Genomic DNA, 23,276 nt, shown 5'->3' on the forward strand with positions numbered 1-23,276 from the left:
TGCAGCCATGAAGTTAAAAGACGCTTACTCCTTGGAAGAAAAGTTGTGACCAACCTAGATAGTATATTCAAAAGCAGAGACATTACTTTGCCGACTAAGGTCTGTCTAGTCAAGGCTATGGTTTTTCCTGTGGTCATGTATGGATGTGAGAGTTGGACTGTGAAGGCTGAGCACCAAAGAATTGATGCTTTTGAACTGTGGTGTTGGAGAAGACTCTTGAGAGTCCCTTGGACTGCAAGGAGATCCAACCAGTCCATTCTGAAGGAGATCAGCCCTGGGATTTCTTTGGAAGGAATGATGCTAAAGCTGAAGCTCCAGTACTTTGGCCACCTCATGTGAAGAGTTGACTCATTGGAAAAGACTCTGATGCTGGGAGGGATTGGGGGCAGGAGGAGAAGGGGACAACAGAGGATGAGATGGCTGGATGGCATCACGGACTCGATGGACGTGAGTCTGAGTGAACTCCGGGAGTTGGTGATGGACACAGAGGCCTGGAGTGCTGCGATTCATGGGGCCGCAAAGAGTCAGAAACGACTGAGAGACTGAACTGAACTGAACTGAACATATGATGATTTCTATACTGAAGATGGCTGAAATTACATTTGGATAACAGTAAGGGCTTTTCCTTTAAATTTCAATTGTTTCTAGAAAGCAAAACAAAGAATTCATAGAAGGAGTTTTTGAGGGGAAAGAAATCAATTTCATGAAAATAATAAGAAAACTGGAGCAGGATTTAGCCACAAAATTGTAGACTGGCAAACAAACATTTTTTTTTAAATTTAGTAGCCTGGCAAGTGAAAGATTCATATAAAGCCTCTTACAAAAAGCTTATTCAAGAGATGGCTCAAATGCAGTGCTCTGTGTACACAGAAGGATAGCCTAAGATTCTGGGGCTCCCTCCTATCCTGAATCCTGTACTCTGTAAGGTTGCTGTTCAGTTGCTCAGTCCTATCTGACTCTTTTGTGACCCTGTGGACTGCAGCATGCCAGGCTTCCCTATCCTTCGCCATCACCCAGTTTGCTCAAACTCATGTCCTCTGGAAGGAATGATGCTAAAGCTGAAACTCCAGTACTTTGGCCACCTGATGCGAAGAGTTGACTCATTGGAAAAGACACTGATGCTGGAAGGGATTGAGGGCAGGAGGAGAAGGGGACGACAGAGGATGAGATGGCTGGATGGCATCACGGACTCGATGGACGTGAGTGTGAATGAACTCCGGGAGATGGTGATGGACAGGGAGGCCTGGAGTGGTGTGATTCATGGGGTCGCAAAGAGTCAGACATGACTGAGCGACTGAACTGAACTGAACTGAACTGATGAGTTGGTGATGCCATCCAACCATCTCATCTTCTTATCATCCCCTTCTCCTCCTGCCTTCAATCTTTCCAACCATCAGAGTTTTTTCCAGTGAGTCTGCTTTTCACATCAGGTGGCCAAAGTATTGGATCTTTGATTTTAGCATCAGTCCTTCCGATGAATATTCTGGACTGATTTCCTTTTGGATTGACTGGTTTGATCTCCTTACAGTCTAAGAGACTCTCAGGAGTCTTCTGCAGCACCACAGTTTGAAGGCATCAATTCTTCTTCGGCACATGACCCTTATTTCTAGGGTGTGCCCTCCTGGGATCCAGACAAAAAGCTCAGGTGTTTACCAAGGCCCATCTCACTCTGAGACTTCAGATTCTCTCTCCAGCAAAGATGGCTGAGGATACATCCAGTAATTCCCTCAGCCTCCCAGCCAGCGGCTGCACTAGGGCAGGGTGAGGATGCTGCCTTGGGCAAGGAACCTGCCTGAAAGTGAGCACTCCTCGTTTTACACCCGACACTTCTCTGGCCTCATCCTAGCTGTGACTCTGCCCTCAATTGCTATTTTCTGCTGGATCTGCAGATTGTCAATGACTTGGAAGGAATCTGTATGAAGATTTTGGGGGCTCCCTTTTTCACGAGCCCTCCTCTCCGGGATTTATCCTTTTTTCTGTTGCTCCGGTAGCCCTACCTTTGTCTCCTCAGCTCAGTGAGACTGCCACCTCTGGTGTGGTCTAGCCACCCTGTGTCCTAGGAAGTGACCACAGGGGAAAAGCCTGGGCCAAACGTGCTCACCTCTCATGGTTTTCCCTTTGCAAACTTGGACACCCCTCACATTCCCGGTTGCATCAGTAGGCCTCCCCTACATTCAAAATGTTGCTTTTTAAAATGCTTTGTTTGGGACTTCCCCAGTGTTTCAGTGGCTAAGACTCTGCCCTCCCAATGCAGGGATCCAGGGTTTGATCTCTGGTCAGGGAACTAGATCCCACATCCCACAACTAACACTCAGTGCACCCAAATAAATACTTTAAAAAAGTACTTCATTCCACCAAATTCATCTCTTTACTGGTTGATTAAACATGCACTGCTTCGATTGGATTCCGACTTTTGTTTATGCTATTTCTTCTGTCCCAGATTCTCTTTTCTCAGCCTCCCAAACCAAGCCCATCTTCCTGCCCACTGAATCTCACCTCCTCAAACCACACCTGCACTTATCAAAAATGCTGATTTTGAACAATTTTTACTGATATGACAAACAATATGTTAAAGTTGCAAACCATATATAATCTAATTTTATATTAAAATACCTGTATGTAATTTATTGAAAGACAATGAAGAATGTTATTGGTTATTTATAGGTGATAAGATTATATGTGTTTAAAAGATTGTCCATATTGGAAATTAATAAAATTTAGATTTAGAATAAAATGCAGGTGATGGGATTATATACAATTTTCTTTCAAAGTTCTCCATATTTTCTGCAGTAAAGTACAGCACTACTTTTTAAAAGCTACTATTTTAAATAATCAATGAAAGTAAACATGTTGAAAGGTTTACTTAATAAGCTTCTCATGAGCATCCATGATCGAGCCCTTCACATCACTCACTGTTGCATGAGGTAAATGTACTGCACACTGCTGAACTGTACACTTAAACATGGTTAAGATGATAAGTGATGTTATGTTTTTTGCTTTTTACCATAATTAAAAGGTAAAAAGAGTTCAGTAGACCACAGCGGGGAAAAGTGAATCATCCATGTATATAGACTGGAAATGAAAATCTATGTGATGGTGAGGCTGGTCAATTTATAGAACTCAGCAGTTTTATAAAGTTGGTTGCAGAGTATATCAAACCTACATTCACAGCTTAGATATTTGGTACTGGTGTCACATGTCCTTGACTGTTCTTTTCAAATACTTACATCCTTGGGAAAAAATTGCAGGAAAATTCTAAAATGGTTTCTCCAAAAGGGTGTGAACACTTTTGCTCCAGGCTACTTTTCCTGACCCCAGGACGTATGTCTTGATTACCAAGCTTGCACAGTCCATGGTGGTTGACACAGGATGATTCCTAATGAGGACAGGACCCACCTTTTCTCCTTCATTCAGGTGGAATTTATTCACCATCTGTACTGTCACAGCTAAGTTTTATATTTAAAATAACTGCGACTTGAGGATATGTTAAAACTATTTAATTGATACTCATTTTGGTGTAAATACTAAGTAGCCTTTTTACCTATTCATTAAATTTAGCCATCACACACATCATGAAAACTCTCCAACACTCATCATAAATGCCAACGTTATATGTTTTATTTTTAATCAAGTAATTTCTTTAAACCTCAAAATATCCATAATTGACAGAATAAGACACTAGGCATGAGATGATAATATAAAATCCACGGTCTGCAGAAAGGCAAACAGTACTCGTAGTCCATCGAGATGACTGTACACAAGTGAAACGCCATTCTGACCATCTATTCCTTTTTTGTCCTTTAAAAAGATACAGTTCAAGTGTTTTTTATTTTCACTTGTAAACAACATGAGCCAAAATGGACAATGAGGTCATCTAAAGACTACACAGGATAATTGTAAAACACTAGATAAAACACCATATTAAAGTCATATAGAAATCAGTGTTCACTTTGGTCTCTATTGTGGTTAAAGTTGTTAATACCAAAAAAGCAATACATACTAATTAAAGCCAGCTGGTGGTGGGTGCCAGTGGTTGGTAGCTGTAAGTAATTCAAGAGGTAGTCAACACCATCATTTTCAAGCTGGTTAACTCTCACACATGTGAAGCCACAGATATATTCAATGTTGCAATAGTTTCTCACTGTACTTGACCATAACTTTGCAGCTTTGCTCCAAACAGATAATTTAACAATGATTCAGAGGTCAACCTCTCACTCTAACTGAACTATGACACAGATCACACAACCACCACATCTGAAAGAGGCTGTTGACAGCGATGTAAGACAGAATTTGATGCTTGTAACAAGTCGTTCTTCCCTAAAACAAATAAATCTCATTAAGACATCTAGAAAATTAAAGTCCGTGCAGCTGCATGTGTACACACTTTCCCAAATTTTATAACCAAAGGGGAAATACACATATATATCTTATGATAAACATTTCTTAGAGAAAACAGATAAATTAATTTAAATTATCTTTAAGACTTAATGAGATTTTCCATGTCCTGTATAACTCATCTTACAGTGAAAGTTACAAAGTCTATTAACACTTATGGGCTCCTATTCACAAACTACATACAACTAGCAGTAACTTGGGGCCACATTGGTGCAAAATAAAACTGGGCCAAAAAAAATATATATCGGCAATAGAAACACCTTTATTTGTAGATGGACCAATGCTAGTAACATGATGTTTCTCGATCTTTTCCCATACATTGCACGCCAAATTTCCAAGTTATAAGCAGGTAAAAATCTTTCTAAATCTTTCAACTGTAAAAATACATCCAAAGTCTTCTAGTAAAGACGAAAAATGCAAGTATAAAAATGTTTCTACTATAATCTGCCACGTAGCAATGAATAGCTCACAGGGCTAGGAGACCGGTCGTGCATCTTTTCCTAGGAATTACATTTGTGTTGACATGGGTGGGGAGAGGTCAAAGGGGAACTATTTCACAGACCTCCTGCCCAGCCCATTAGCAACTCCAGTAAACTGATGCTTCACACAGATCCTACCCCTCAGTAGCTAGAAAGGGCATTGCACGTCCACTGTATGTTCACTCCTTGGCAGCCAGTGCTGTTAATTATGTGCCTGGACAACAATGCTGCAATCACTTGGCCTCAGCGCAGCACAGACACAAACGAAGGAGATTGGCATCTTTGATACTTTTGCCCAGCACATACTACACTCATACAAGCAACCTCACTTCCTGACTTCTTCCCACTACCGACCTCTGGGCAAAGCAGCTATTCTGAAGATTGACTTGTGTGCTGTTTTGCTTCAGTAGAAGAGTCTATGTCTTTAAATACATGGTCACTTGAAGGAAATGCTCCGAGACTTCGTTAACTAGATGAGATGCTTCATTATTCACAAGTGTTTGTCAGAAACATGCAGTTATGAATTGCTATCTATATTCTAGATAAAAAGATTCTGTACCAGAGAATTATCAGCCACTGTAAGGCTGGAGCAGCATAAAGGTGTGCTATGCATCAACTATGAGGTAGCCTTTTGCTGTAAACAGAATATTTCACCCATGTAAATGGACACTGTGCTTATGTCAGTGATATTCACATCTGAAAGGAGTGGAGGAAGTCTCCTTGAGTAATTTTCACATGAAATTAAAAAAGGAGAGCTGATAATTGATATTTGGACATTTTGATCTATGTCAAACTCAGAGGTAGTTATTACTAACATCAGTACATAATACTTACATAAAGGTATAAGTTATTTGGTTTGTTTTGAGTAAGCAGGACTGTAGACTATTCTGTAAAGAAATAATTATTATACGGTATGTTCCCTGAGTGAAGTTCTTTGTCCTGAGTATGTTTATGTAATAGTGATAATATTCTTATATAAAAAATAAACCCCAACTTTTCATCAAAGATAGGTTTGGTATGTGCTTAGTTCAGTCTGGTGAGATGCTGAAAAGTGATTTCAAATTGCACCCATAAGGTCCACAGTTATAAAATGTTTCTTTTTTTAAATCGTGATCTCAGCTCTGAACTTTTTATATGTAAACAGGGAATGTCCAATTCTCAAGTCCATAATTTCCTATTTCTAATAAGGTCAAGGAACTTTGGTTTGAATTTTCAAAGTGACTTATTACATTTTGCATTTTTACTGTTAACCTGCTTATTATACCTGCTAAAAATTAAGCAATGCCACTTTGATTTGTCTACATAATTTAAATAAGCTTACACTCCTCACATAAGGCAAGGAAGTACTTCTCTATAGCTATTTATCACATTCAATATCGTCAAAGGTAAGCTTTGCATCACAGCATACTGAGATTTCAGTACATCCCATGGAGACTCTCACAAACACTGTCAACTCAAGCTGAGTTGGGAAGGGCTGGTGGCCCAGCCCCAGGCTCGCTTGCTCTCCTTCCGCGTGGCTTGCTTGCTGAAACGGGGGCAAAACCGTACAAGTCTCCCTCGGCAGGACAAGTTGGGAGGGAGCAGAAACTGTTCAGCAGAACGTGTCTCATTTGAATCATGCTATTTTCTGTTTCTGATTATCTGAGCTTACACCAACAGGCTCATACAAGACTCTACTTACTGCCAATGTTAAGCCTTACTACTAATTGGTACCTTCTTGGAGATGTTCCCAAAATTCATCCATAAGATCTAGAACCAGGATGACAGCAAAATGAGTGTTTTTAATGACTGGAAGCTGAAGGGATCAATACTGTGGTTGGCCCCTAGCCATTGACACTTCTGTCTCTGTCTCCATCACTGAATGCTCATCCGGAATCTCCCGTATTCGTCCCTTCAGTAGCAGTCATGAAAGAATTCTCGTAAGATCAACTGTATTGTATAAAAAACACTCCGCTCTCTGGTAGGAGAGGTTTGGGAACCTTTCTCCCCAGGCTCGTCACTCTAGTCGCCTGCCACCAAACATGATGCTTTTTCATATTGTTCAAGGTCATACATCATGGGCAATTGTGAGCATCCACTCAATATTCATTCTCAACCCTGGCATTTTACTATGCTGTTTTGCGTGTTTGTTTTAGAAACAAGTTAGGTAACTCTCCAGGGGGAATAAAAACAGCCACCAAAAACATACACCCAATGACTGGAGTTTTCCTCCAAGGTCTTCAGTAGTAAACAAGGAGGCCCCTGCTCGAAGTGATGGTTAGAAGGATTGACTTAGTCAAGGGGAGCTGCTGTCGCCACAGTCCCTCAAAAACCTCACAACAGTTAAGAGATTAAAATGAGCTGGTATCAAAATACCACTGAAAACAATCACTTCACTACATTTATACATTGCCCTCCCCCTTCATTTCTCTGAATAGGCATCTAATTTACAATCAAAACATTGGAATTGAAAACACTGAAATATCGGCACAGAGATTACACATTCATTGTCTTTTCTGGTTTGTATCCCAGATTCAAAAAAGCTTAAACGGCAGTCGGAGGCATATGGAGTTAAGGTACTGCCTTGAAAAGGGGTTGGGTGGGGGGATACACTGTACAGATACCAAGAAAAAGAGGCAATCCCAAATTCGGGACGACTGATGTTTTAAAAACCTTTAGTACCATATGACTGGCAGCTCTGAGATCTGAAGTATATCCTTTGGTTCACATAAAAGGTAACAGTCTTTTTTTTTTCTCTAATGTAATATAAAGGGAATGGTATTTCAAGAAAAACTCCAAGGGTTATTTTCAAAACCATCTAAAAATGCTTCACTGAGGGTTTTCAATTCTTGCGGGATGTCCAATTCTGTGAGGGAGGGTGTGTGCTTGTATCTCCATACACACATATATAAAGACAAGCCCTCTTTATATATATGTCTACATTCTAAAGAAAATCCTCCTACACACACACAGACTCAGGCTCGCTCCCTCTCACACGCGTACATACAGATAACAGCATCTCATTCTCTGAGTCACGTAACACAGGACACCCTGCTCCAAGGTCATTTGCTTAGAGTGATTTGTCTGTTTAAAAACATTCACAGTTCCTCAACAGTAGTTAAAAATCCCAGGTCAGCTGCTGTATGTGAAATACTGTTCCCCTGAATTTGCATGAGGTAGACTTCCCAACCGGGGAGAGAAAATGATACGTTAAGGAAGGGTTATGTCTTTTTCCTTTTTTGAACGGAAGGCCCCTTTTTGCTTTGTTCTTCCGGTGCTGCAGATGACTTGGTGGACGAAGCTTCTTGAGGGGCCCTGCCTGGCCACTCTGAGAGCTCGGACCTCGCCTCCTGAAATGATGGACAGCCGTGCCCTCCCCCCACCTCCCGAGGGAACGCCGACGTGCACGGCTGGGGCTCCGCTTCCTGTCTTCCCTGAGAACTGGCTGGCGGCTGCACCGCAGTTTTGTGGGGGCAGTTCGCCACCATGTGCGTGATGCTCTGACAGCAATGGCACTTCTTTGGCTGAGGAGGTAGACTGCATTCCTTAGCATGATGATCAAGGCCACCACAGTTGTAGCATCTGCAGCAAGAACAATGAAAAACATCTTAAGTAGGACCAGGTGTATCATAAAATATCTCAGAAATCAAAATATGCTAATATAAAGACTGTCAAAGAGATCAGCTGATTTCAGTATGCCTTCTTCACACACACACACACACACACACACACACACACACACACACACAAAACCGTGTTGTACTAAACACAAAAATCAATGAAAAACCAGAATCAGAAAGCATGAAAAACTAATCACTTCCACAGATAAATGACTCCTTGAGATTTGAGTCAGGTTATGCTAAAGGAAGTTTAGTCCATTAGAGGGCAGCCGCGTTCAACAAAAAACAACCAGCTAGCTTGAAAAAAAGTTTTAAAACCCAGCAGTTGACTTAAAATGCAACACCAATTCAATCAACAAATGGAAAAATTATAGAGCAAATTAAATTTTGTGAGTTTAACATTTCTTTGGGTGTTAATTATTTTGGCTATGGAAATTAGTTGAACTGGAGGAATTTTTTTCCTTTTGCACAAATGAGTGCAGCAAAATTAGATAAATAAAAAGTCAGACATCTACAGTGAATATCTGGGAAATTACCAAGTAATATTAGAGCAAAATAGAAAGTGTCTGATTCAGAAGAATGCTATAAAAGAAAGCTTCTAGATAGATACCTATGTCAGATTAATAAAGGTTGATGCTAGTTCAGGAACAGGAAAATCTTTCTGTAAGAAATTAAGTTTTCCTTCAGGGTAAATTCTAAATTGAGATAAATATAAATCCATCTTTAATTAATAAATGAATGCACACTGGGGGCACAGCTTGTACTATGTTTGAAATTTTGACTAAGATTCTAAAAGTTATTTGGAAGATATATTTTAATCAGATTTTCTTTTAAAATTTTATATTAAAAATAAAATATCAAGAGAAAATATATTTTTTGTATTTGTGAAGGTTTTTAACCTACTTAGTTACATAATACAAAATTTGTTTGTCTACAAATGAAATGTTTTAAGGGTTTTTCGATTCTAAATTTATTTTCCAAATACATTTATGATTCCATTAATTCTCATCATGAAATACACACAATAGGTCATTTTACAAAATCAAAGCAAAACAGGTGGTAACTCTGGGAATCAGCTTAAGATCATGACAAAAAAGTTAGTTATAATTAACTAGCCAGCTAGTGTGTGTGAGACTAGAAAGTCAGTAACTTATATTACCAAGTATTTCCAAAACAAGCCACTATTAACCTACTGGGAAGTATATGTAGGATTGTTGTTATTGTAACTGTTCAGTCGCTAAGTCATGTCTGACTCTTTAGGACCCCATGGACTATGTATATATAGCTCATCAGGCTCCTCTCTCTATGCCATTTCCCAGGCAAGAATACTGGAGCTGGTATGCCATTTCCTTCCCCAGCGGATCTTCTCAACCCAAGGACTGAACACACATCTCATGCATTGGCAGGCAGATTCTTTAGCACTGAGCCACCTGGGACACCTGTTAATTAACTAGATGGGAGGAATTCTTTCAAAACACACATATATATCAAATAATCACAATGTACACTTTAAAAATCTTATAGTTTTACTTGTTGACTACATTTCAATAAACTGAGGTGGAGATGGGGCTTAGAATGTTTCCCTTAGAGGACTTTATGCCACCTTAACACTTTTTCTCTGCTCTTAGTTTATATAATTTTGCTACTTAATTCACTGGGATAGAAACTCATTTGAGACAAAGGTCAGGAAACTTCTACTCTTTTTTAGTTCTACTGTTCACTAACTCTCCATCTCACTTGCAAGACAGTGCTAGGACTTGACACCTCTTGATTCTCTTCCAACTTTATGATCTTGGTGTCTCTACTTTCATAATGCGCAACTCAGTCTGATTTTAAGACTTTCTTCAAGAAATATCTGCCAGTCCTGTAGTGGGCAATGGAGGTAGAAAGGACCCAAATTCATCTAGAGTTGGAATTGGGAAGGTGGATGCTGGGAAGCGAAAAAAGGATGAGGGAAGACTAGTTTGCTCATAAAAGTGTTATTGAAATGAGCCAGTCGAAGCTGGGGAGACTCCTGAGACCAGAAGCATCAATAGTCTCAATCTTCTCTAATTTCATTACCATATCAATTGTATAATCTCAATTCCAAGAATCTCTGGAATTGAGATTATATCATAATTATCAATTATTAATAATGAAATTATACAATAATTATCACTCAATTGCCCCATGCAATCCTAGCACATCCAAAGCTGTTGGCAGAGAAAATCTGTTTAACATTATTCTATTCTACTACTACTACTACTACTACTAAGTCACTTCAGTCGTGTCCGACTCTGTGCAACCCCACAGACGGCAGCCCGCCAGGCTCCCCTGTCCCTGGGATTCTCCAGGCAAGAACACTGGAGTGGGGTGCCATTTCCTTCTGAATAATATATTGATTATACAATTAAACAATTTTCTGATAATTGGCAAATAACCATATTGAATTTAAGGCTTTCATAGAAAAAAATAAGAAAATTGAAAAATGATGTGATCATATAGAGGGATGATAAAATAATGAAATAAATAATGGCTATTTCATCATCCTTGTTATTGCACTGCCCAAACTACTGTCTTATCTTTCCAGAAGGTATAAAAGACATCAGGAGACAGGACTTTTGTTGTCTTTTTTTCTAACTCTTTACTGAACACAGTTAAGAATTCAAAACTTTTTGTTTTCTGAATAATAGCAAAGAGAAAAAAACTGACATTTTTCAACTGTTAGATGGAAAAAAAATACAAATACAAAAAGACAGTAATACTCCAGACTCTAATGATGATGATGAAATTAATCACATAAGCTAAATCTCAGATTATGAGTCTTCACATACTATATCCTAGAAATATATTTTATCAGACTCAAGAATGGATGAGTGAATAATACACGTCTATGGACAAAAAGGAAATTTATTACTTAGTTAATTCTTCAGGGAGGATGTTATCAAGCAATATTTTTTGATGATACATGTTTGCTAAAAGGACATGCAACAGTATTTTTTCACCTTTTATCAAGTTAGTGCTAGGGAATTTACTTGACAAGGTTCATAAGTGGAAAAATGCTGAGGCACTTACTGAAAGGAGATAAGTAGCACAAAAATGAAAAATCTCACTGAACTGATCATTCTAATCATATTTAGGAATATATATTTTATCTTCTAAAATAAGTTATAGAGTGAGTTTGTTTGTTTTTAATGTAGAAAAAACTAGGATAATGAACACCCTGCTTCTCCATTTATCAATATTACCTTGTAAATTTTAGAATAACGGAATCACAAGATGGGCTTTTATTTTTTTCAGTAATTAACAAATACTTATGTCAGGAAACAACAGTATCATATCTTCAAAAGTTAAAGGGAAAAAATCACTTTTTAGGATTATTTATTATTATACTTTAATATAAAAATTAATGAAATATTACAAAGCAGATTCAATATTGTTTTGGTGGTAATTTCTCGGAGATAATGCAAAATTAAACAATAAAAATTACTCACTAATGCTTCAAATTCAGGGTCCCCAAATATAGTCTAAAATGGCATCTTTGAGAAGTATAAGCCCATTACTTATAATAATGCTTTTCCACATACTTCTCTCCTAGTGCAAAGTGAATGCTTAAATTTGCCCATCTATAAAATACCTCCTTTTGAATTAAACTCACTTCCTTGAGGATAACACCGACTTAGGAGCTCATTTCTGAAGAGAGAGAAAATAGGTTAAAGGCTGAGTAATAGAGCTGCTCTCCCACGGACACATCAATTTCATCAGTCACTGTGGAATGCACACTGTTATCCAATTCAGGGAGCCACTTGCCCGCTCATTTACCAAGGGCCTCATGTCGGGATTTCATTTTTCCTCAAATGGGGTCTTCCATTATATTCCACATGTGCATTTACCACTACATTTATTTGGGTTCTGAAAGTTACTTTTAAGGACACTGCATCATTCTGGTTTCCTTGCATTTTGATCTGCATAGTTAATTCACTCCCTTAGCTTTTCAGATTTGTTCTATGATTACGCCAGACTGCCTTTCATGATGAAAAGACTTGCATTCAGTATATATGTGCTTAGCTTTAAAGGGGAGGAGTGGTATGTATTCTCCTCTTCTATTTAATCATTCAATGCCAATCACTCTTCCTAAGAGTGCAGATCACACCCCATTAGGAAACCGCTTCCTTCCCTAGGGACTGACACCAAAATGGAACAGCTCACAAATAATATCACACCACATTCTCTATACAAACCTCTGCATGGTACCAGTCTCTTTTGTTCACTCTCTCAACCCCTCCAAATCAGTTTAATTTGAATGAATTTTATGTTATGATGCGAGCATTAAAACAAGTCCCAAAAGTGATTTTAAAAAATGAGGAGTGACACTACATAAACAGAAATCCAGTTTTTTCTAAAAATGTAACGGAAAAAGAACAGAACAAAACAATGTAGGTGCTTCTAAATATTTGAAAGTCTTAATAAGAAGATATATAGAAACTTATATTCTGAGAGCTAAGAGGGAGGCATTAAGGATAATGATACAGGCACCTCCCTAGCGATCCAGTGGCTAAGGTTCCACGTTCCCAGTGCAGCGGGTCCAGGTTCAATACCTAGTCAGGGAACTAGATCCCACATGCTGCAACTAAGAGTTCACATGCAGCAACTGAAGATCCCATGTGCTACAACCAAGACCAGGTGCAGCCAAATAAATGAACATTGAGAGAAACAGAAGATAAGGACACAGTGATCTGTAGGCTTCTAAAGAGGAAGGAAATGTTGAGAGAACCTGAGCAAGGCAGTCTCAGTGAAAGAGAACAAAGTGGGAAAAGTGCAGGCAACAGGGCAGGAAGGAGGGATAAATACAGAAAGGAGTACATAAAGATCCCTGGAAGAGAGAGATGAAAGAAAAGATCAATCAAATTTCAAAGTGGAAGTCCAGAGGGGTAAAGAAAAGTCAGGAAATGTGGTTCATCAATGTTTTCTAACTCTCCTCTTGGTATTTTGGGGGGGCCCTATGGAGTGAATAAGCTATACCCAGTTGTGAATTTAGGTTGTTGGGAAACTTTCAGACAAAATGGGGTCTTCTGGAAGGTTGGCCTAGGAATCTGCCTCTCTTACCCTCAGAAGGTACAGGGGTGGGCAGATTGCATCTGTCACAGCAAGGCTGAACACACTGTTAAAAGAGTTAAAATAATAATTACAGGAATACTGAAGTTCGATTTATTAAGAGCTTACTACATTTCAGACACTGTGCAAAAGGTTTTGAATATGTAAAATAAAATAGAATTCTCCCCTGAACCCTATGAAATAGGTACTATAATATCAACATTGTATCAGGGCTGCCCTGATGATTCAGTGGTAAAGAACTGGCCTGCCCATACAGAAGACATGGGTGTGATCCCTGGTCTGGGAGGATCCCACGTGACACAGAGCAGCTGGACCCACGCGCCACAACTATTGAGTCTGTGCTCTGGAGCCTGGGAGCTGCAACTACTGAGCCCACATGCCCCAAGCGAAGTCTGTGTGCTCTAGAGCCCACGCTCCACAACAAAAGAAGCCATCGCGATGAGAAGCGTGAGCACCGCAACCAGAGAAGCCAGTGCAGCAGTGAAGACCCAGCACAGCCAGAAATAAATGAATAAAAACTACTTTAAAGACTCGCAGCGTACTGCTCTTTATTAAAAAAGTAAAACAGTGCATTGTTGAGAAAACCAAGTCTCAGAGAGTATACAGAGAAGGAAATTTTAACTGAAAAATAATACATTTCACTTGTATTTTCATTATATAAAAACATTATTCCCAACAATATTGATGTAACTGTTATCGCATGTAATCTAAAAAATACAGGGTCCTGAATTTAAAACAGCCACAAACACACAGACTTGAATTCAATTTTTCTTGAGACTGGGTTATTGTTCTGTCACTGTGCTGTGGGGAAGTGAGCTTCTCTTTGCATCTATAAAATGAAAAGCAGCAACTAATCCAGGCCAGACTTTTGACTGCCAACGCCCAGTTTTTTTCCTACTCCTCTTGTACTTTCTACTCTTCTTCTAGTGTCCAAAGTTTTTGTCTAAAAAAATCAGTAATTTTTCTGTTCTTCTTAATCATATGTTTAAGACCATAAGTTGGAACTTCAGGTTAACAACCTATAATCAGAGCTATTAAAGTAACTTAAAGAAATTCCAGGCAAAATAAAGAAAACGAATTCCAATCTCTGTAGTTGGAACTGCAGCTCCCATGCGGTAGTTCCCATTGTAATGCCCATGCGATCGCACTGTGATATAAACAATGTATTCAGGCCTTGAAATACAAACTGCAATGAGATTCTATTGGCTGAAGCAAATATAAATTGCTCCTGGAGGAAAATGTGATAGCATAATTCAAAATATTAATATGTATCCTCTCTAAGCCAGCAACTCTAACTCTAGGAATTTGCCCTTCAGGAATATTCACTGATAAGCACAATGATCTAGGTACTAAAATATCACAGTGTTGTCCATTCTGGTAAAAAATTGAAAAATTAAAATGATAATAATATCAACAACAAGAATAAATATTTATAGTCAAAACCAGGTAGTCTGGTTACAGAATCTTTGCTCTGTCACAGTGAGCTAGATATGTGAAAATGAGAAAGAAATTAAAGCCCATATACTGAGAACACTCTACAGATATTAAAAGGAATGAAGTAAAAGAATATTTTTTAAAATAAGGTAGATCTTTATGTATTGACATAGAAAGATCTCCAAGATAAATTAAGTGAAAAAAGCAAAACACATAATAATACATAAAAGAAGGTATGATCTCCTTTATGTTTCAAAAACACTATATACAAGTAAATGTATGCATTTTTAGATGCATAGAAAACCACTGGAAGTGGTTACATCTGGAGAGAGTAGATGTAAGGTGAAGGGGAACTTTCATATAAGAATTCCATAAGTTCTTTATAGTTTCTTTTTAAAATAACCACCAGAAAATTTATAATTATTTGTACAATTGAAAAAGGAAAAAGAGCAATTATAAAGCTGCATTTCCATTTTACAATTTGACCATTATTATCATCAGTTATCTAACAGTTAACTTGCACATGAACAATTCTAGGACCACCTTGGAAGCTTTTTAAAAAATACCTATGCCTGGGTCCTACTGCAGACCAATAAATCAGAATCTTTGAAGGCACACCCCGGGCATCAATACTTTTAAAAAAACTTCCCTGTTGATAGTGAGCAGCTACTTGAGAACCACCACTATATACAAACCTGAGTTTACCACTGACAACTTTAACCAAGAGATCACCTCGTAATCCCAACCACAAGAAATGTGGTTCAAAACTGAATACCAAATATTCCCCAAACACTGTTTCAACAGTCCACTGATGCCTGGAAAGGAAGAAGGCAGAAAGGAGGAGGGGAGAGAGGGAAAAGGTTATGTATGGATCTTGTTTCTTTACTATGAACTAAAAATGATTCCCTGAAACTTCTAACAGCACAAAAACCTACATCTTTTTATCATCACTGTGTGTGTCAGTCGCTCACTTATATCCAACTCTTTGCAACTCCATGGACTGTAGCCTACCAGGCTCCCTGCTGTCCATGGAATTCTCCTGGGAAGAATACTGGAATGGGTGGCCATTTCCTTCTCCAGAGGATCTTCCCAATCCAGGGATCAAACCTGGGTCTTCTGCATTGCAGGCAGATTCTTTATCATCTGAGCCACCAGGGAAGTCTCCTGCTTATTTTGGTAGGAAAAGACTGCAAAAATCTATGGAGTCTAGGTTCCAAAGTAGTTTCTCTGTTTCTGAGGCCATTACTCAACTCTTAGTTCATCGTTATGGGTTAAATGTGTATGCACCCATATCATCAAAACAGGTGACAATTTACAGCCATTGAATCAACTGCTCCTTTCTCTAAATTTCACTATTATCACCAATTAATATTTATTGACTTCTCATAATAATTTTTTAATTCTCCATTTCTGTTGCCTCCATCTATAATAATTCTCAAAACCATATAAACTTGTTTCCTGTAGAGAGATTCCTGCTAATACTTCTAATGGCCACATACAAAATTAATATAAACATAATAAAAAGATGTTATGTTAGCCATGGAATTTTTAAAACCTCTAAAATGTCAACTACACTTCACCTAAAAGACTGCCACTGATAAAATTACTCCTGCCTACTCTGTTTTTTTTTTAAACTTAAAGATAAATAAAATGTATAATAGATGGTATTGTTGTTCAGTCGCTAACTTGTGTCTGACTCTTTGTGACCCCATGGACTGCAGCACACTAGGCTTCACTGTCCTTCACTATCTCCCAGAGTTTGCTCAAACTCATGTCCACTGAATTGGTGATGCTGTCTAATCATCTCATTCTCTGCTGCCCTCTTCTCCTTTTGATGTCAATCTTTCCCAGCATCAGGGTCTTTTCCAATGAGTTGGCTCTCTGAATCAGGTGGCCAAAGTATTGAGGCTTCAACTTCAGCATCAGTTGACTCATTGGAAAAGACTCTGATGCTGGGAGGGATTGGGGGCAGGAGGAGAGGGGGACGACAGAGGATGAGATGGCTGGATGGCATCACCGACTCGATGGACATGAGTTTGGGTGAACTCCGGGAGTTGTTGATGGACAGGGAGACCTGGCGTGCTGCGGTTCATGGGGTCGCAAAGAGTTGGACACGACTGGGCGACTGAACTGAACTGAACCTCTTTTTAACACCTGATTCTAGATACCTAGATACCTTAGCTGTGATGGGATCATGCAGGCTGTGCTGTCAGAGTGCCCACTGCATGTGAGATTGGGTCCTATTTTACAACGTACTGTTTTGGCCATTATATCTAGATATAATTATCTAGACACCTTGTCTGTCAGTGGATTCCATTGTTTACAATACCCAAGAAATCACTTTCATAAATACATATGAAAAATAGAAAAAAACAAACACTTAAGAATATCTACGATGAATATCACTTCATACTAATGAAATATATGTGAATAGTTAGCTAAATGGTAATATACACATATGTGTGTGTGTGTGTGTCTGTAAAATCTTGTTTGATGTCTTCGCCTAACTGCTTTTTGGATTGCTTATGTTTATTAGTTTTTGGACACTCTCTCTGATTAATGCCATGGTCTGTCATCTGTATCATAACACCAGCTAAAAATGTACCGCAGTATCTTGACAACCGGCTAAAATATAGTAATAGCTCTATTCGCAAACCTTTCATCATCTTATAAAAACAAGAAGATAAGATGGAAAATGTGTGGGACAGACATGTGATGAATGATGGTGCAGGGTCAAGAGAAGTAAGGACGGAACATACAGCAGATTTTAAAGAGCTGAGGACATGAAACGGGAGAGGAAAACCACTGGAAAAATTGGGGCAAAGGGACCCTTTTTCATGTAAAGGCCCTTTCATCAGTTATAAATATAAGCCAGGCATTTTTGTATTTCATTCCATTACGTTTAAAAGTACTTGGAAGTCATACAGCAATTCCATGGAACAATAATTGCTTGCTGAGAATTGGCTACTTTGTACCATAACTTGAGAGGGAGCATTATAATGAATTCTAGGTCATAAGTTAAACCTGTATTTGGAATAGAAATGTTATCTCTCTTTTAGGTGGCAAACAACATGCCACACAGGTAATCTCTTCTGGCTAATGGAAAAGCTGAAAAAACAAGGAGAAAGATAGACTCAAACATAGATAACTTAATGCTTTCCAATTTCTGGGGAAGTCAAAACAGTCCGTTATAAAATAGGACCCAATCTCACATGCAGTGGGCACTCTGACAGCACAGCTTGCATGATCGCATCACAGCTAAGAAGTGTCCAGGTCAGGACAACACGCAGATACACACACACACACAAACACACACACAAAAGTCACTGTATTTCTGAAGTGGCAGAGTTGCAACTATCCAAACTGCTGGTTTAAATTTGTTCTAGTTGGAACCAAGGTCAATTTATCTACCATTTTTGGTCACACCGAACTTTAGGTATAAAGTGTTTTTAGAAGGTTAATGCAGGTAGTAAAGTGAAAGACAGACATTCAATATTTATCTTATCTTGAGGTGGTTAAAATTAGATATTTACTCTGATGAAAGAATCAGATTATAGTAATCTGATTACAGCAATGTGAAAATGTTGGTTCATTTATCTATTACAGCAGTCCTGCTGAAAACTTAAAACCCCAGACCATTTCACATTCACCAGTGTCAGAGGTATGACACCTGCTATAAATAAACACTGGTTTGCCCTGAAGAAAGACAATTCCACCACTGCTTTTATGTCAACTTTTATAAATTTTGGGGGGTGTTTTTTTTTTTTTGCTTATCACATGATTTTTTTTAAGGCACTGGCTAAAAATTAGCTTTATTTTTATGGCTGCCATATTTCATAAATCATTCTGAAGTGGTATCTTTCTCTTTATGTGTACACTGAATTTTTTATTAAACTTTTGGTCCAAAACACAAGAAATTTAAGAGGAATTTCATTATGATTACTTGATAGGTGAAATAATAATTTGTTTTCTAGAGAAGTAGATATAAATATCAAAACAATTTATGAGATAATTTAAACACATAATAAAAAATACTTAAAGATGAAAATACCTTAGGTATTCAAATAAGGACTGCAAAATTAAAAAGTGACTAGCTCTATTTTGTCACACACACCTTCTCAGTTAAAGCATAAAAGGAAGAGAGAGCATGAGAAATTTCAAAAGAAAGAATGATGTACAGAGGTCAAGAACCAATTTTAGTGGCATGACTGATGAACTGCACAGAATAAGGTTAGATAACAGTTCCAGATTTATGCTGGTTATTTGCAAGCTGGAAGCAAAAAAGAGGGCTGGATTAAGATGCAATCCTACTTTTAGCCAACTGAGGTATTGTTGTTGTTTTATTTAGCCAAACTGACTATAGCTTTGAAGTTACCACGGCTTAATTACCTTTGTGCCAATAATAATGTTGGTAGCGTTTGAGTTTCTATGAAGACAGTGTTAAAACAACTCCCTATTACTGAATCAATATTTTTCATATTAACATTGAATTGTTGCTATATTCCTGAATTAATAAGAACTACTTGTAAGCTTTCTACATTGACAATGTTTATAAAGTCGTATTAAAATATATTTTTAAAGGACCTATTGCCCTAGAGCATGTTGCTTGGTGTGATCTACCCAAAATGTCATTCTCAGGATTAATTCATGTGAAAGATGCAAAAGAAGATTGTGCCAAACCATCTTCCATCACTACAGCTACTCAAGAATCAGAAGGAGTTAAAAACTATCCTGCTGAAATCACCAAAGAAAGGCTTTTACTGATCGATAAGTTTGATCTCCTTCTGTTCCAGCACCAGCTACTGCTGAGGAAAATAATGAAGTACAGATGAGATGTAAATGACCTCTGTCCATTTCTCCCTCCAGCCCAATTGGTCTTCCTGTGACTGGCTATATAATATTGAGCTTTGTCAAGAATCAGCAGTTCTTATATCGTTTACCATGTCGGTATGTAGGTAAGTGCAAACTGAACAAAGAAAATCGCCACTATGTTCAGACAACCTTCATAAACTGTGATGTTATCCCCTCTCTGTGTAGGTCTCATTCTGAAAATTAAAGCTTAAAATCATGTAGGGGTTCCCTGGCAGCTCAGCTGGTAGAGAATCCGCCTGCAATGTAGGAGATCCCAGTTTGATTCCTGGGTTGGGAAGATCTGCTGGAGAAGGGATAGGCTACCCACTCCAGTATTCTGGCCTGGAGTAGTCCATGGGTTTGCAAAGAGTTGGACATGACTGAGCGACTTGGCTACTTCTTGTTTTCCTCCTTACTGGTTGCTGCTGCCCTTCATGTCATCCCACCTTTTTATATGACTAAAGATTGATGGCCAAGCTGCTAAGGTATTCTTACAGATCTTCACTGATCCCTTAAGAAATTTTGATTCCCTATTTGAGCATTTAAAGGCTGTGATTCTGTGAGTACACAGTCACTATAACAAAAAGAGACAATTGAGGAGCCAAGGATGGAGGTAAAATATGAAGTATGAGAAGGGCAGATAGATCCATGGACACAGCTAAGCCAGGACCGCTTACCCACATCCAGGTACTTTTTAAAAAATATATTTATTTATATTTATTTGGCTGCACTGGGTCTTAGGTGGGGCATGTGGGATCTTTAGTTGCACCATGTGAACTCTTAGTTGCAGCATGTGAGATTTAGTTCCCAGACCAAGGATTGAACCCAGACCCCTTGCACTGGGAACATGGAAACTTAAGTCACCGGACGACTAGGAACATCCCCCAATACTCTTAATAAGTAAAAACCATTAGGACTAGATTCGGCCCATTAACAAATTTACGTTTGCAAATTCTATAAGCCAAACTATGGCTTGCCTTGGAAACAATTCCTTTAACATTTGAATGATAGTTTTCATCTCCTTTGGTCATCCTTTAAATTTGGCTGATAAAGTTTACACGAAGAATCTCGTGTATCTTCTCAGTAGGACAAAAGAAATAAAGCCACTAAAGAATTTTTCTATGTGTCTCTAATAAAAAACTCTTTTTTTTTTTTTTGCTGTGCCACACAGCTTGCAGGACTTCAGTTCCCCAACTTGGGACTGAAACTGGGTCACAGCAGTAAAAGTCCAGAATCCCAACAACAAGGACACCAGGGAATTCCCTAACAAAAAATTCTTGAAAAATATCCTGGTAGAAGTGGTAAAAGGAGGTGCCCTTCTTTGGATAATACTTGATCTTTTCACTATAAAAATGTATGTATTTCAGAGAACAAATAAACATTGAAAAATATGACAGATGCAAGCGGCAAAGTGCTATTATCACACTGAGTGTGAAGTTCTCTTTCTATGTTTTATTTTTATAATTAATTGAATATGTGTGCTCAATCACTTCAGTCATGTTCCACTCCTAGCGACCGCACGGACTGTAGCCCACCAAGCTCCTTGTCCATGGGATTTTCCAGGCAAGAATACTGGAGCGGATTGCCATGCCCTCCTCCAGGGGATCTTCCCAACCCGGGGATGGAACCTCCATCTGCCTGCGTCTCCTGCATTGCAGGCGGATTCTTTCTTTACCCACTGAGCTATCTGGGAAGCCTGAACACAACATATGTGTAAGGAAAAAGTAGTGCTTCACTGGAAAACTGCATTGTCTAGACCCAACACTCACAATTATGGATTATCTGATTCCGATTCTATGGGAGTTATCTTACAGCTCTTTAAATTGCCGATAACTGCAAAGTTATTCTTGCCCACACAGCGGCAAATTCTGCCCTGTCAGGTTCAATTAACTTTCCTTTCCCATGTGGAAAAAGCTAGTGCTGCCTCTATTTGCATGCTAATCTCAATATTTCTCATCTACACGTGTGTGTTCTGTGGATTCTCCTTTGAAGTTTGTAGCATCTGCTTATTTCCCTCATTTGACTTAAAAAAATCTTTAACACTTGCTTATTTAATATCTGTATGAAAGTCATGATGTCATCTTTTTTGAAAACTATCCTGTAATTCTCATAGAGTAAATCTATATTGAAGCCACTTCATGAGATGCAAAGATCATTATGACCTCATGATGACTTTGTTTTTTAAGCACACAGAATCTAGAAAAGAGACCAGATGCATAAATGCACAACTAACTTTAACCCTCAGGTTTTTTGTTGTTGTTGTTGTTATTGTTTCGGTTGCGCTAAATCTTCACTGCTGTGCAAGGGCTTTCTCTACTTGCAGCGAGTGGGGGCTATTGTTCGTTGTGGCACACGGCATAGTTGCTCCACAGCATGTGAAATCTTCCTGCACCAGGGACTGAACCTATTGGCAGGCAGATTCTTATCCACTGCACCACCAGGGAAGTCCTAACACTCAGGGTTAATGGACCCAATTTAAGTTTTTGTGTTTCTCTTCAGGAATGTTATTTTTCCTATACCTTGAAACATTTTGCTCTTTCATGATCCCGAGAAGTATATCCAACTATTGTAAGGAGTTGAAAAAAATAAGAAAATTTAAATTTTTCCAGAGAAGATATACAAACAGCCAACAGGTACAAAAAAAGATGCTCAACATCATTAATCAGGGAAAGCAAATTAAAACCACAATGAGTTTGTCACCTTACACCTGTTATAGAATGGCTGTCATCAAAAAGACAAGGGGTAACAAGTGTAGATGAAGATGTGGAAAAAAAGAGAAAGTTTGTGCACTGTTGGTGGGAATGTAAATTGGTGCAACTATTATGGAAAACAGCATGGAGATGCTTCAAAAAATTAAAAATAGGACTACCATAGGATCCAGCAATATCACTCTGGGTACAGACCTAAGGGAAATGAAATCCTTACCTTGAAAAGACATCCCACTCTAACATTACTTACAATAGCTAAGACTTAGAAACAACCTAAGTGTTCACTGATGGATGAATGGATAAAGAAAATGTGGTATTTTTAAACACACAATGGAATATTATTTAGCCATAAGAAAGACAGATCCTGCCGTTTGCAAAAACATGAATGAACCTCAAAGGTATTACACTAAATGTAGTAAGTCGGACATTGAAAGACAAGTACTTACGTGGAACCTAAAATAAAAATTGTTAAACTCATAGAAAGAAAAGTGGTTGTCAGGTGTTGGATGGTGGGAGAAATAGGGAGAGGTTGGTAAAAGGATACAAACTCTCAGCTATAAGTTCTGAAGATCTAATGTATAATATGGTGACTACAGATGACAATGCTGTATTATATAACTGAAAAATGCCAGGAGAGTAGAACTTAAATGTTCTTATAAGAAAAAAATAAGATAAATATGTGAGGTGATGGACATGTTAATTAACTAGATGGGAAG

General features: G+C 38.4%; 1 protein-coding gene across 1 annotated transcript in view; it reads right to left on the reverse strand.

The window, feature by feature from the left end:
* Positions 1-8,074: 8,074 nt before the first annotated feature.
* Positions 8,075-23,276, reverse strand: part of LIN28B (lin-28 homolog B) — a 122,907-nt gene continuing 107,705 nt past the window's right edge. Inside the window, exon 5 of the mRNA XM_052646085.1 lies at positions 8,075-8,435. Within this exon, the coding sequence (XP_052502045.1) occupies positions 8,075-8,435 (361 nt within the window). The remainder of the gene's footprint in view (positions 8,436-23,276) is intronic.

Source organism: Budorcas taxicolor, chromosome 9 (assembly GCF_023091745.1).
Source record: "Budorcas taxicolor isolate Tak-1 chromosome 9, Takin1.1, whole genome shotgun sequence".
Lineage (NCBI taxonomy): Eukaryota > Metazoa > Chordata > Mammalia > Artiodactyla > Bovidae > Budorcas > Budorcas taxicolor.